Genomic DNA, 16,016 nt, shown 5'->3' on the forward strand with positions numbered 1-16,016 from the left:
AGACTTTCACGTGTATTTTAATGGGAATTTAGTGTCCCTCTTATGAGTTTTCACCTACCAGCAGAAATTTGGGAATGAATTGTGCTCATATAGTGTATTTGGTAATTGGAGCATGAAATGTAATTTGGACCTTTTATTACAGGTGCATAATGTTTGTGTAGTTGTGATGATTAGGCATAATGTAAGATGTGACATCACAGTTACTGGGCAGAGTAGAAAACAAAATGAGCTTCATAAATATTTGCTGAAGGTAAAAACCAAAATCCCTTGAATTTCCTGTTACTATATTAATTGTGCCATATTAAGTCCTGGCTTGAGTAGCTTTTGCGGTTTTCTTGGTAAATGATAGCCATTCACCTCAAAAAGAACATTTATTGCAGATTGTTGCTAAATGCAAGATATAAGCATCTGTCTGTTACCATGGCAGAGATGTGTTTTGCATGCATGTGAACGGAGGGTGGGGATGGGGGAGATTAGTGTAACTACAAGTAACCATTCATATATAGTATTAGAACATTGAGATGAAAATCCTTTCTACAACATGAGTCTTGTGGCTTCACTCTTTTTGTTTTTCCCGTTTCAGAAAACATTCTGGGCTGGCATGGGCCAAAGTCACATTCCACAGAACTGAAAAATGGGGCTCTCGGCTCTTTGTCATCTGCTAGTGCCAATGTAACATGGGCAATAGTACCAAGTGCAGCTCACGATGGGCAAACGCTACAGCCAAATACTGAGGTAAACGCAGTATATTTGTGTATATTCTTTTCTTTTTTGTTTTTAGGTTAGAAAGCCCTTTCCATGCTTGTAGCATACTGATTCTTGCCAAATTGTGTTTAACAGGTATTTTATTCAAATTACACTGCTCCCTTTTAAAATCGTTTTTATTTTAAATGGTTTAATTAGTACACAAAGTAAAGCAGCTGAGATGCATGCTTAAGTATTAGGAAGAATGCAATATAAAAACCTAGACAGATATATGTATGTACATATGACGCTAAGAGCTTATCTACACTACTGTGCAAGAGTGACCTGCTCAGGGTTTGATTTTGCACATGTGAGCACAGTCGAGCTCTTGGGGGTCACAGTCAACCCTTATGTTCCCTGCGAGACATGAGGAATAAGCAAGTGAGAAACTCTCCTGTTGACCTTCCCCTGTTAAGACAGACCAGTTAGCCTGGTGCAGATAGGTCAATTTTAGTTACACAATTGACATAGCTAAAATTGCGTATCTGTGGTCGACTTCTATTTCTAGTGTAGATGTAGCCTGACTACATGTATTGGATTACTTCAGATCAACTTATGAATTGACTCATCACATGTGTTTCAGGTCAGCCTAGAGCTGTTTTGATTTCTCTTGGAAGAATTAAGAGAGTGCCATTATAGTGATGGCCTTTTGTGACATGATTTGAGTAGTTGCAATGCTTCGTGGAGTAAGGATTCCTTTCTTCACACTAACGCAGAACACTAACAGTTCTTTAGATGTCTGCATCAATTATTTGTAGACTTGAAACTGTTCAATATTAGTGTAGCCAACCAGGCTCGGGTTCCCGAGAAACAAGGCTGCACCCAGAAGGCGGGTGCTATATTTGGTTTATTGAAAGCGCATGACACCCGCGACGGGAGCCCCGGAGACACCGCAGTCACCAGTGGGGAAAACCTGACGCGTCGGAGCTTCGCTTGGGGAGAGGCTCTGTAACAGGCCTCCTAACACTAGCTGATAAAGCTGAACTCATTAACATAAGATTGCCTAAAATTGCCTCTGCATTCCTTATCACTATCTCTTGTAGCCTACTGCCAGCGTAGCCTTGAAGTCTTGGCAAGTGCGGCTGGTTCTGGAGCAGTTCCCATGGCAGTTATTTTGCAGCTTTTCACCTTGCACAGTCTGGTCTGTTTAGATTCTCCTGAGGATTCACAGAGGGGTCGGACTGCACTCTCGACCGTTACAGTGTCTTCTCGCACCCTACAATTAGTCACTCTGAATTGGCAGGAGACGATATAAAAACTGTCAAGATACTACAGGATATTGTTGGTGTGCGCTATTAGGTAGTCATTGCTATAAAACAGTGTGTTGTGATAGGAACAGACATTATCTAATAGCAGCATTTAGTACTACAGGTGTGGTGATTCGCACGGCAAACACTTTAAAGCAAGTGATGTACTCATCTGTAAACTTCATGTGGCTATAAGGAGCCGGTCACCTTTGAGTGGGGAATTCAGCTTCATTCCAGTTGAAAATTATCACTCAGATATAGTGACCAATCCTGCTAGGTGAAGTTGAGGGTACTTTGCACATGAGAGGATTGGGTCCGAAGACATTTTGAGGAGTGCTTGATCTTTGTTAGAAGATACCTGTTTACTGATGGAGCATTTGCTTGCCAAAATTGTCCTCTGATTTGTATAAAATGTGTTCTTGCTCTTTTAGAGTGAGATTCGTGCGCAGTAATTGATGGAGGGGTTTCTTACACCCATAATGATAATACCTCACAGAGACACTTGATACATCTCAAGCACCCATTATAATTCATTTTATGATGCAGAACTTCAGAATGAGTTTACAGTGCTTAAATTTTGGGCATAAAGCGTGAAATGCTCTTCTGATTTCATTTTGCCTAAACTGCAAGAAGTTAAGATTGTCTTAGGGAACTTATACAATCACATTCTTTAAAATGGGGTTATCCACAGCCTTCAGGCTGTGTCTACACTAGCTCCCAACTTGGAAGGGAGCATGGTAAGTAGGGTGTCGGGAGATTATTAATGAAGTGCTGAGGTGCATATGCACTATGAGACACCCTACGTACCGTGATCCCTTCCAAGTTGGGAGCGAGTGTAGACACAGCCTTGGTGTTTTATTTTTAATGCTGAATAGATCTTGTTCAAAATCAAGCAACTGCAAATTTCTTAGATGTTCTTGGAACTTAGTGTAATAACACTGTGTTTTGTTTTGATTTTTGTTTTGTTTTTTTGCATGTCCTCATTGTAGTGCTGTAAAATATGTTTCAAAAAGTAAAGGCTAAAATACTTGTAAATCCCAGCTTCTCTGCCGGCCAATCAATTCACCACCACCATTGCACCCTCAGTGTATTGGGGTTATTCTTATTCACAGTTTGTGTGTTGCATCATCCTCCATTTCTGCCTGTCTGCTCTGTTGTTTTAAGAACCAGTAGTGTTTGGACATGACAAGACAATTGCTTATGTGAAGCACTGTAGTACAATAATTTTACATATTGTGATGTATGTGAATAAATCAGTCATAAGAGCATACTTCCTATTTGCTGCTGATATGTTTTCAATGCCAAAAGCAAAGCGGACAAGCTACAGTCAAGGGATGGTGAAGTACATATGTCTACCTATCCAGACAGCTACAAGGTCTTAACTGTTGGCTTTGCAGCCTTGACAGTTTCTTAAATATATGTCTCCTATTCCAGTCCAGACACTGAGTTACATTAGCAGATAGAGACAGGCAACTTTTCAATTTTGTGGTTGTCCTTCTAGCTATACAAGTAAATGCCTGATTGATATTCTACTTGCTTTCTGTCTCTAGCAGATAGGAACTAAACTAAATTCTGTTTCAATTTGAGTGTATGAATAGGCCTTCTGTTTTGAGCCCAAAGTTTGATTTGATGTCTCCAGTTGCCATTTGATCTTGTGGTTGTCTGTATGCACATGGCTGTCTTTGTTTGTGGAGGAGTTCTGTGATTGTTTTTGGAACTTCTTCCTGTCTGCATAGTTGGAAGAGGATTGTGAACAAAATGTACCCCAGGTGGCGCACTTGTGTCCTCATGTGCCAACTTAGTGGCCAACAGTCAGTGCAAGTCCCAGTGGGGCAGGACACCTGGGTCTGTGTCCCCTGGAGTGGGTGGCTCCAAGGGCAGAAGGGGCAGAGCTTAGGACAGTCAACCCTTAGTGCCATCTGGACCATGGTGCTGGTACCGCCCCCACCCCGACTTTTCACAGCTGTATGGAGTGGTGTGGTGTGGCTGTGGGAGTTCAAAGGGTCCTGGAGCTCAGGCTAGCCCCCCAGCTGAAACACTGGGACCCCTATGCAACTGCTCACTTGGCCACTCCTGTTAGCGGGCTTTTGTGCCCCTGTGGGATTCTTGTTAAGGACAGCATATGGGGAAGCTCTTCTGTGAGGCAGCTCTGATCTCCCCAACAGGCTGTATATGAGTGCTGTTGGGGGTTGCACCCAAACAGTTCACTGCCCCAACCAGCTCTCCCCAGAAGCACTATCTGCTTCCAGAATAGCACGGCTGAGAGCTTCAGAACTCTTGATAGGGTGGAGGTTTTCCGTGTCTCTCATGCCTGCCTCACTCAACATCATAAGCATCTTTTAAAAGCCAGTATTCTGCTGGGATTGACAGTGATTAAACTTGGCAATATATTTCCATTTAATGAAATATGCAGTGGTCTCTGATTTATCCAGTAGTGAAGCAATATTTTCAGCATTCTCCTGCAAGCCTGAATTTAGCAAAATTGTAAATATACATATGTATATAGATGGCACAAAGCAGCGGAAATGTAACACTTTAAAGACCAACAAAACGAGTTATTCGGTGATGAGCTTTCGTGAGACAGACCCACTTCTTGGAGATACACATTTCATAGAGCTGGAAGGGACCTCAGAAGGTCATTGAGTCCAGTCCCCTGCCCTCTTGGAAGGACCAAACACCATCCGTGATTTTTTTTTTTTTTTATATATTAAATCTGTTTGCCCCAGACCCATAAATGGCCTCCTCAGGGACTGAGCTCACAAACTAATGAGCTATCCTTCCCTGCTAGAGTTGGCTAACCTGAATTGCTATTTTACTGTAGAGTTTCTCTGCCTTTTATTTGAAAAATAAATAAATAAAAAAGATGGGTAAGGGAAAGGTTGGAAGAGGACTATGTAATTCAGACTAAGTCTGCAGTAGGGACATAGGTCGATATCAGATACGCAGTTCTAGCTCCAGCATAGAGTACTGGGGTCGACTGCTGACCCCGATCAGATCGATTTTGCACATCTGTACCAGATGCACATAATAAAACTCCAGAAGATTGGCCCTGACCGGGTCAGTCTTTCACTTAGTATAGAGAAGCACTCAGGTAATTCCTAGCAGTAAAGCCAATGGACTTTAGATGAACATATGATGTAAATTCACTTTCGTTAGAAGTTGTGTAAAATATTTTTCAAATAAGTAAATGGAAATTCCTTTAAGGTAAGTATATTTTTTTTAAAGAGGGGAAGAAAATGTTGCCATGAGAATTTCTCTCTTCTGGATAAACTGTAAATTGTTGCATTGGATTTTTGGCATGTTTAGTGCTTGAGAAAGGTGATTGGAACAGCTGTGAATCAGAAATTTCTCACTAGAGGAGTGAGACTTCTGTCTTATTTTGTCCTTCAAGCATATTTGCTATTCCTTCTTTTCACAGACCTTCCACCCTCAGCCAGCACATAACCATTTCACCTGGACTGAGAAAATGCTTAAGGAACAAAACCTTATTTTTAAAGAGAAAAATAATTACTCTGTGCTTCTTGGTTTCTCACTTCTCCCTCCCCCAATTATCTACTACAATATCTTCAATGACCACTTACTCATCAACATGATTTTTAAGCTGCTGCAGCTTGTATATGGGTATCAATATATAATTAACAGTGCATACTGAGCATTCATAATCTGACCTGAGGAGTGAAGAAATTATAAATTGCAATTTATCACTTGCAGATTCTTTAATGGGTTGTTATTGCCCCAAATGCCATCTGCCTCTGTCCAGGGGATTTTATACTTGGGAGGTAGAACCGCATAATGGCTGAGATCTCTCATTCCCCTCACAGGTTTCCCCCGATAGACTCCATAAAGATGATGCTTTTCGTCTCCTCATTGCCACAATTTTGTTCAGCTGTATTTTAAAAATTGCCTGTGTCCAGCATTTATTAGTCTTTAATGAACACATTGGAAAATGAAACTGGAGCTGTTTTGTCCACCAGATGTAGCCAGACATTATGTGGAGACTGGGGTCTGCAACAAGATGATATGCAAGAGCTGTAATTAGTAATCTCAAGGCATCGTTTGGCAAGTAGTTTTAGCCATTTTGATGTCTGAGTTCTAAATGTACAGAGCAAGCCCTTTTCCCGTCTAGTTCTAAACCATAATGCCTGGTTTTGCACAAATAAAGTAAGATAAAGACTGTGTGTGTAGCTTGGTATCATACGGCTTTTGTGACTTTCCCTGTGCATTACAGCATAGTCATAACTTGGCATATTAGCAGTTTGGTCTGTGGCATGGGGGTGATGCTGATCTTTTAACAATGGGTTTTAATTTCTTTGTTTACTTTCCTCTTAAAGTTAATATCCCCTCGTAAGCTTGAAAATAGCATCTTTCCCTCCTGTCTTTTTATCTCAGCATCTGGCACATGTTTGTCATGCCTGCTCTCTCAGAAAGCAGCATCCAAATGGACCCATGCTGTGATTATTATGACTTTTGTTGTCTACCTAATTATCGATATCTTCAGTAGTGGGAGTCCAACACTGGATATAAGGGTTAACTTTCTATTTCCTATGGTGGCAGGAGATGTCTTTTCAGTAGCAGAGCAAAAATACTCCAGGGGTTTTTGTAAAGATCACTTGCTGTATTTGGGCAATTTTGAAAAATCTTGGCAAGAAATGGGGAGAGTATAGAAAAAGGCACTTAAGACTTGGAATTTGAAGGACTTCTCACACAAAGGCATGTGTTAAAGTGAGTCATACCTTGGCTTAAACTGTCATGAATCTTTTATTTTGTGGTAGTGCCTTAAGGGTTCTACCACTTCTTAAATTGTTGCCCCCTTTTATTTTTATTTGAATGGTAGCCTCTGGCATGAAAGCAAGGATATATATATATATATATATTTGTATAGTACACATGTTGACTCTCCCTGGTCTGGCACCCTCGGGATTTGACCAGTTCTAAACCAGGGACTTTGCCAAACCAAAAGAGGTCAATGCTGGCCCCTTGCTGCTGCTGGCTCTGGCACTCCGCTCCATCCAGCAGCAGATGGGCCATCTGCATTGATGGAGCGGGAAAGTGGGGCGCTCAGGGGAAGAGGTAGAACAGCATCAGTAGCGAAGTCCCTCTGACTAAATGGAATTCTGTCTGCTGCTTGTTTTTCAACTTGCAGGAAGCTAAGCTTGGAGCAGGGTTTATTTTTTCATGGTGGGGAGAGGGAAAGGAGATGAGGTGTGCTGGGTGGGGAGATGAAAGTAGTTGATACTGTCGGTCACTCTGGAAGAAGTTTTATTAAGCGGGAAATTTTTCTAAATGGGATCATGTTCTTGCTTAATCTAAACTCATCTGGAAGATGGATCCCCTCGCCTCGGAATGCTTGGTGCTCAGCTCCTATGTGTTTTATTCTGGACTTTGTTTTCTCTCCGAGTACAGGTTGAACCTCTCCTGTCTGGTACCCTGGGGACTTGACCAGTGCCAAATGAGAGAATTTGCTGGACCACAGGAAGTCAATATTATCCAGCTGCATAGCCAACACTTCCACTGCTTAGTGGGCTCTTAGAAGACATTTGGGGGTAAATTAGAGCTAAGTAACAGCACAGAACACTGAGAACCAGGGCTGGTGACTGCAAACAAACTTTATGGGACTGCTGGAAACTTGACCACACCCATGATAAGCGGCCCATCCAGCTAACTAAAATCATGCCAGATAATGGATGTTGCTGGACGAGAGAGTTATGGACTAGAGAGGTTCAACCTTATCGTCGTGGTGGCTGCTAGAGAGAGCTGTGTTCTTTAATGTAGCTGGGCCCTTATTCATTTGCTGATTTGAAGATGAGGATTAAGACATTAAGATGCCAATGGAGGTGGAGGAAATCAGGCCCCGGCTGAAGCTGTGTGGGATAGGAGGAGAAAGGATAGGCTTGAGCATAGCTGGCCAGTGCAATTTTAAAATGGCCTGAACTCTGACTGCACTAATACTTAAAACGATGAGCATTAAAATGTACTGGGTCCCTTTAAAAGCCCATTTTTTGTTTTCCTAATCTACACACCCCATTACAGAGGTACTAGTTACCTCAATTGGGAACCAGATACACAGTTGGTTGTCATCAGTATATTGATGATGTTGGAGTCCTTAATTTGTCTTCCATCCAAATGGGTCTCATATAGCTATTGAAGAGAACGGGACAGTACAAAACCCTGGGGAATCTACAGGTGTCATCTGAGGGAGGCTGATTTCTTTTTAAGCTCCCTCTTTTGAAGGAACAAAAAAAAATCTATGTGTACTTGGAGATCACCATCTCTAAAGGCACGATTAGTCTAATGATTGGTGTCACTTTAATCTCTGCCAGAATGGACCCATCTCTATATTCTGACAGTCCTTAAAGAAAGCTCTGATTCCATTCAGTGTTACTGTGCTATTAAAATGAATTTGTTTCTTCTGTGACCATACTTCAAGTTGTCAAAGAATTCAGTGCCTTTTATAATAAATTGCATGCCCCAGGAGAGGGGAGAGAGCTTTGTGGCTGACATTTAGCATTAAATATACCAGCTAAACAAAATCTGAATTGGGCAATAGTTTAAAGTAGAACAGGTCATTTAAATTGCAAACTGTGAGGAAATCAGCTGGCTCAGCTTGTTACATTATAGAATCATAGACACCCCTGCCCAATAAACAAAACCCCAACACAAAAGTATTCTTTTTTTTTGTCTTTTTTTCTCGTAGTGTAGCCACTTAGCAAGTTGCTAGAATCTGTGCATCTGCTGCTGTCTAGCCCAGATTTCCATTGTAGTAAAATATGCAGGAGAAGAGTTGTGGGATTGTGTGCAAGGGTCAGTATAAGCTCTTGGTTCAGTGGTGCACTTTTACTAACCTGCGGAGGGGGTACCAGCATGTGTAGCAGCATCTCCCTCCCAGGCACCGCAAGCCTAATCCTGTCCCATTGTAGGGGGAGGCACTGTTCACATAACAAAGGCCCTTCATCTCTGGGCTAGGGCCCTGTTCCTTGTTCTAAGTACTGCAACATGGTGCAGGGGGTTGCAGTGCCACTCAGGTTTGGCCTGGTTGCTCTTCCACCATGACAGATGGGTGGCTGGGCCAAACTGGAGTGGCACTGCAATCCTGAATGCCAGATAGCAATACTCAGAGCAGGTAGCCAGTCCCAGGGGACAGGAGCTTCTTCTGCAGGGTGAGTGCAGGGCGGGCTCCCTCTCTAAACATCTCGCCAAGTAGGACATGGTCATCTGATTTTGAGCCCTTGGTTTCAGGTTTTCTGTGGGTGCAGGTGAAGCTGTGAACCCTTGTTAAAGCCACGCCAGATCAACATGAAGGCTATGATGTGTATACCTCTCCATTTCAGTGTTCAGCAGTGACTTGAAAAAGGCTTAGGTGCTGATTGTGGAGCTGGAGAGGGTGCTGGGTAACCCTTTCCACAGATTAGAAGACCACAACTTCAAGCTACATATTGTGTTTGGTGGTAGTGGGCCCTGTTAATTTTCACTCTTGTCTAGCAAGTTTAGGAAACACAGAACTTTCTAAGGGCACCTCTTTGCTATGGGAAGATGGATGCTGCTGTGGGTGATCTTCTGGAGTTCAGTTTAGCATGTTTGGTAGAGATGTGCTAAGTTGAACTCATGGGGCGCCTCTGCTGGTTCTCCTTCTCTCCATGAGGAGTAAAGGAAGTTGACAGGAGCAAACACCTTCTTAGTGGAGAGGGTGCGCAAGCTCATATTTAGGTACAGTAATTCCCTAAGATATGTGAGGGTTGTGTGCCACCAAACACTTGCGTACCCTGAAATTAGCATAAGTCAGGGGTTTGGGCAGTGGGTTGGGGTCTGGGAGGGGGGCAAGGGAGGGTTAAGCCTGGAGTGGGTTAGGGCTGCAGGAGAGGACAGGGGTGGAGTTGAGCTGGGTCTGTGGGGGTTGGGGATGGGGCATGGTGGTGGTGGCTGGAGCGGGGGCTGCAGTGGAAGCTGGAGCTGGGGGCTGTGGTGTGGCTGGTGCTGGGACGCGCAACAGTGGCTGGAGTTCCCCTGTCCCACCCCCACCCCGGTGGCACTCAGGCGAAGAGCTGGCTGCTGCTAGTTGTTTCCCTTTGACAGGGGGATCTCCTCCCCACCCCGTACCTGGGTGTATCTGGAGGGCTTACTGTATAAAGTATGAATTGGGGGTACACCACATAAGAGCAGGGTCACATACTCTAGATTTGCATACTCTGGGAGCTTACTGTATGTCGGCTCCAGCTATGTAATTAACATACCTGCAGTTGAGTATTTTAATTCAACCTTCCTGTTTAGCGTAGACCTGACCTTAGTGTGGATAAAGTAGAGAAAGTGTATGGCGTTTCCTAAATGTCAGTCAATCCTTTGGTTCGTCAGTGGCCTTGGATTTTATAGAAAAATGAGCATTGAGCTCTTTGCACAAACCATTTAAGACTTTCAATGAGGTTTCTATTCTATATATATGTTCTTATACCACCCTTACAACTGGAGAAATGCCTTCCAGCGTGCATTAAGCAGTATGGCTAACCTCAAGCACTTGCAGATTGTGTTCTTTTGATTTACACATTCATGAAGACAAGATTGATTACAGAAGTAGTGTAGAATGAGAATGTTCCTTTGATTGTTCCAAATCCTCTCTCTACACTTACTGCTTTTGAAGGATATGTTACATTCTGGAGATCAGACTTTATACTAACTTGTAAATTGAATGGAGGTCTTCCTTTTTGCCGTTTAGGTCCAGAATTTGAGGATTATAAATTTGCTTTCCTTTCATCTAGTAAAATAAATGTAATGCATATCTAGAGATTCTTATGCTAGGCAGCTGACTGGTTGGTTATTGGCTTTTTATTGTTTACTGTGTAGCTTATTTCCCATATGGTGTCTGAGCTAGTTGGTGGCATATGCAATTTTAGGAAAAGGATTCTTCTTCTGGAAATTGACTTGCCCATTTTACTTTCCTTTCACAGAATCACAGGGCTGGAAGGGACCTCAGGAGGTCATCTAGTCCAGCCCCCTGCTTCAAGCAGGATCAACCCCCACTAAGTCATCCCAGCCAGGACCTTGTCCAGCTGGGACTTAAAAACCTCAAGGTATGGAGAATCCACCACCTCTCTAGGCAATGCATTCCAATGCTTCACCACCCGCCTGGTGAAGTAGTTTTTCCTAATATTTAACCTACACCTTTCCCTCTTCAACTTCTGACCATTACTCCTTGTTCTGCCATCTGACACCACTGAGAACAGTTTCTCACCCTCCTTTTTAGAGCTCCCCTTCAGGAAGTTGAAGGCTGCTATTAAATCACCTCTAAGTCTTCTCTTCTGTAAACTAAACAAGCCCAAATCCCTCAGCCTATCCTCATAGGTCTTGTGCTCCAGACCTTTAATCATTTTTATTGCCCTTCGCTGAACCTGCTTCAGCAAATCCACATCCTTTTTAAACTGGGGGGCCCAAAACTGGACACACTATTCCAGATGTGGCCTCACCAGTGCCGAATAAAGAGGAATAACTATTTCTCTAGATCTGCTCGAAATGCTCCTCCTAATGTACCCTAGTATGCTGTTAGCCTTCTTGGCTACAAGGGCACACTGGTTACTCATATCCAGCCTTTCATCCACCATAACCCCTAGGTCCCTTTCTGCTATACTGCTGCTGAGCCAGTTGTTCCCCAGCCTGTAACAATGTCTGGGATTCTTCCGCCCCAGGTACAGGACTCTACACTTCTCCTTATTGAACTGCATCAGATTTCTTTTGGCCCAGTCCTCCAATTTATCCAAGTCCCTCTGGATTCCCTCTCTACCCTCCAATGTATCTACTTCTCTCCCTAGTTTGGTGTCATCTGCAAACTTGCGGAGGGTGCAATCCAGTCCCTCCTCCAGGTCATTAATAAAGATGTTGGATAACACCAGCCCCAGAACCGCGCCTTGCGGCACTCCGCTTGAAACAGACTGCCATCCAGATATTAAGCCATTGACCACTACCTGTTGGGCCCAACCATCAGCCAGCTTTCTATTCATCTTATAGTCCAAGGATCCAATCCATATTTCCTTAACTTATGGACAAGAATGTTGCGGGAGACCGTATCAAAAGCCTTGCTGAAGTCAAGGTATATCTCATCCACTGACTTCCCCATTTCCACAGAGCTTTTTACCTTGTCATAGAAGATAATCAGATTGGTCAGGCAGGACTTGCCCTTGGTGAATCCATGTTGGCTACTTTTGATCACTTTCCCCTCTTCCAAGTGCTCCAAAATGGATTCCTTGAGGATTCCCTCCATTATTTTCCCAGGGATTGAGGTAAGGCTGACGGGTCTATAGGTCCCTGGATTGTCCTTCTTTCCTTTTTTAAAGATGGGCACTACGTTTGCCTTCTTCCAGTCATCCGGTATCTCCCCCGATCTCCAAGAGTCTTCAAGGATAATGGCCAAAGGTTCAGCAATGACCTCTGCCAATTCCCTCAGGACCCTGGGGTGCATTAAATCCAGACCCATGGACTTGTGCACATCTAGTTTTTCTAGATAGCTCAGAACCTGTTCCTTCCCCACAGATGGCTGCCCTCCACCTTCCCATACTGCATCCTTTCTTCTTGATGGGGCTTGTTGAAGTGGGGAGCTTCTGTATGTCACTATGCAGTGAAACGCATTATCTAAGAAAATATCCAGTATCAGTTGTGTTCAGGGTGTGTGGCTTGGTAAGACATCCTTTAAATGTACTGAGAACAACAAGAAGTCCTGTTGCGTCTTACAGACTAACAGATATTTTGGAGCATAAGCGTTTGTGGGCAAAGACCCGCTTCATCAGATCTGATCAGATCTGATGAAGCGGGTCTTTGCCCACAAACGCTTATGCTTCAAAATATCTGTTAGTCTATAAGACGCAACAGGACTTCTTGTTGTTCTTGAAGATACAGACAACTAACATGGCTACCTCTCTGATACTTGTTTCAATGTACTGGTTAGCTATTGAATAACAGAATCTTCAGTTTCTTGTGTATCCATGTTCACTTTGAGTTATGTCCATCTCTGTATATTTTCTGCTTCTAAACACTTTGGCTGGGTCTACACGTGCCCCTTTCTTTCAAAAGAGGCATGTTAATGAGCAGGTTCAAAAGATGCTAATGAGGCGCTGCAATGAATATGGTGATCGGAAGAAGGGCTTTCGAAAACTTGGGGGGTTCTTTCGGAAGGTCCCGTCTCCACGGGTGGCGTGCGATTCGAAAAGCTGCACTTTCGAATTGCTGCAGCTGCTATCATGCTAATGAGGTGCTGCATATTCATTGCAGTGCCTCCTTAGCATCCTTCGAACCCATTCATTAACATGCCCCTTTCGAAAAGAAGGGGCACGTGTAGATATAGGGTGTTTGTAAGACTAAATGTGCAAACCAAATTCCACTTTGGGTAACTGCGTTCTGCCTATCTCAACTGTCATCTTGTGATTGGAACTGAATGAGGCATTCTTCATTCCCTGTCCTTAACTGGTTTGACTTCTGTATGCTAGTTGGTAAACAGCTTTGGTGGAAATGAAAAGATGTTCTTTCAAATGATTAGCTACTTCTAAAGCAGCACAAAAACAGTGGTATAAATCAGCCATAAGGCATGCCTTTTATCATTACGATTTTTTTTTCTTCCTCAGAAATGCAAGCTGGACTTGTGGTAATTTAGCTTGTGTTCAGTTTCCAGTGGATTGTAGTTTATAGCCCTCAAATAATAGTTAAAAATGTTGACCATTCTTTGTAAAAAGAAACTGATGTGTATTACAATTTAAATATTTCAGTATTTATACTCTGAATTTAGATGTAGGAAATCTGTGTACTGCAAGCAGATCAGAGTCCTGAATTGTTTCAATGTGCAAACTGCGATTCCAGTCACAGTTAATTTTCACTTACTCTGGAATTGTCCTTTGGAAGCGATCAAACTTCGCTATGGCTCAAGTGCAACAGTAAATGTTACTTTCTGGAGAAGAGCTAAAAGGAATTCAGAAGGAAAGAACGTTCTTGCCTCTGCCTAGCAGCTGGGTTTAGAGCAAATCTATCTGTGCAAAGCTCGGGTTTCTGCATGTGTAGTGTTCTAGGTAGAATTACCAACTTTCTGAGGGCCAAAAACTGAACACACTGCCCCTGCCCCACCCCGTTCGCTCCATCCCTTTGCCGCCTTGCTTGTTCTCCCCCTCTCTTGCTTGCTGACTCATTTTCATCAAGCTGGTGGGCTGGGGGCTAGATGGTAGGATGGGCTCTGGAGTAGGGCTAGGGATGAGATGTCTGGAGAGTGGAGAGGGATGGGGGTTGGAGTGAAGGGAGGATGACTCTGGCTGGACCTGTGGGCTTCAGGATGCGTGAGGGGGCTCTGGGCTGGAGTCATGCGTTTGGGTGCAGGAGGGAGTGAGGGCTCCAGCTGGGGGTGTGGACTCTGAGCTTGGACTGGGAATGAGGATTTTGGATTCAGGAGAGGTCTCTGGGCTAGGACCAAGGTGCTGGGTTGTGGAAGCGGAGTTGGGGTGCAGACTCTGGGTAGGTAACACTTAACGTCAGGCAGCTCCCCGAGGCCATGCAGCTGTGTGTGTGCCGCTCCTGCGATTCTTACTCAGCCGGTGGGAGCTGTGGAGGTGGTGCCTGCAGGCTGGGACTGTCCATGGAGCCACCTAGGGGCCTTGGGGACATGCTAGCTGCTTCTGGGAGCCAGGTCAGGCACTAAGCCTGCCTTAGCCCTGCTGTGCCACCAACCTACTAGTGGTCTGGTCAGTGGTGCTGAAAGGAGCTGCCATGGTCCTTTTCGGATTGGGCATTCCTGTTGAGAGCTGGACACCTGGCGACCCTTATTATGCCTGTGGCTCCCAGTATGAATGGACTCACTGGCCTCTGTTAAACTCCTCCTAAACCTCCTTCAGACATCACCCTAGCTGCTCCCTGGCATCTTCTGGATGCACAGGCTCTGTGCTCTATCCTCCTGCGTCCCCATATTCCCCCCATATCTCATGCACAACATCATTTGCCCCTAAGAGAAGCTATTGTCCATATTTAGGCATCTCTCCTGTTGCTGGTTGGAGGCGTTGGCATTAATCAAACCTCTCATTCAGACCCAGTTTTTATCGAGTCTGTGACTGCAGGGGCAGTGAGTGCTTTCCTCCATAAGAGGTGGCTGGCCCATGTGCATGGTATTATCATTCTGGCGTCATGCTCCTTTTTTAGACATCTAAGTTATTTGTGCAGGCAGTAACCTCTTCTGGGCAGACATTTCTCTTAGTGAGCATTTGTATAGTGTCTCACACAGTGGGGCTGCAGTCTCTCCTTGGGTCTCCAGGTGCAAGTATAGTACTGGTAACAGCTGTAAAAACAATATTAAAACTGTGACTCCTTGTGCCTTTTAGCCACTATTCAAGATGCAGGAAATAAATATGAAGGGCTCACGTTCTGTTAAACTAAAACCCTGTTTTAAGTGATGGACTTACCCGAGGCTCTGGCATGCTTTTCAGTGCTTTGCATTTGATGAAAATCTTTGGATTTGATACCCTGAGATCAGCTATACAATAAACACACGGCGCGAACAAGAAGTCCAGTAATGGAACAAAAACAGGTGGCTTGTGAGGAACATGTGCTGTGTTTCAAAAAGTGATTTCCTCCCTGCAGTACAGGTGCAGTGGGATTTCTTAATGCACTCGGCTTTGTCTATTATACATGAGCAAATCCTTTTTTGTGCTGCATAGTGCAGTAAATGCTGCTAGCCTGTACTATGCTGTAATGACTTGTATGGCTGAATTAATCTGTGGGCAAAGATTCTGCTAGTTAATCCTTTCACTGTCAGAGCATCCCAAAATGCCATCTGAGATAATCCATTGGAAATTCCCAGGTAGAGTGTATTTAAGGATTAAATGTAGGATTACACTAAAAGTAGAATGAAATGATGGTAAACTGTTGCCAAGGGAAAATGACATGCGCTAAATTCTCTTGATTTAGAGCTCACTGTAATAGTTAACTGTGCTAGCAAACAAAATCTATAATAAACTTGGCTGTTTAAATGTGGTGGTGGGATTTTGGGTTTTTTGAGAGCAAATTGAAGTCTTTGAA

The 16,016-nt window shown here is 43.7% G+C and overlaps 1 protein-coding gene across 2 annotated transcripts in view; it reads left to right on the forward strand.

The window, feature by feature from the left end:
- The window catches only part of OSBPL10 (oxysterol binding protein like 10), a 178,978-nt gene that overhangs the window by 110,924 nt on the left and 52,038 nt on the right, over positions 1 to 16,016 (forward strand). For both annotated transcript variants that reach the window (XM_074988343.1, XM_074988342.1), the window contains exon 6: positions 584 to 735. In XM_074988343.1, the coding sequence (XP_074844444.1) occupies positions 584 to 735 (152 nt within the window). The remainder of the gene's footprint in view (positions 1 to 583; positions 736 to 16,016) is intronic.

The sequence above is a fragment of the Carettochelys insculpta genome, chromosome 2, assembly GCF_033958435.1.
Source record: "Carettochelys insculpta isolate YL-2023 chromosome 2, ASM3395843v1, whole genome shotgun sequence".
NCBI lineage: Eukaryota > Metazoa > Chordata > Testudines > Carettochelyidae > Carettochelys > Carettochelys insculpta.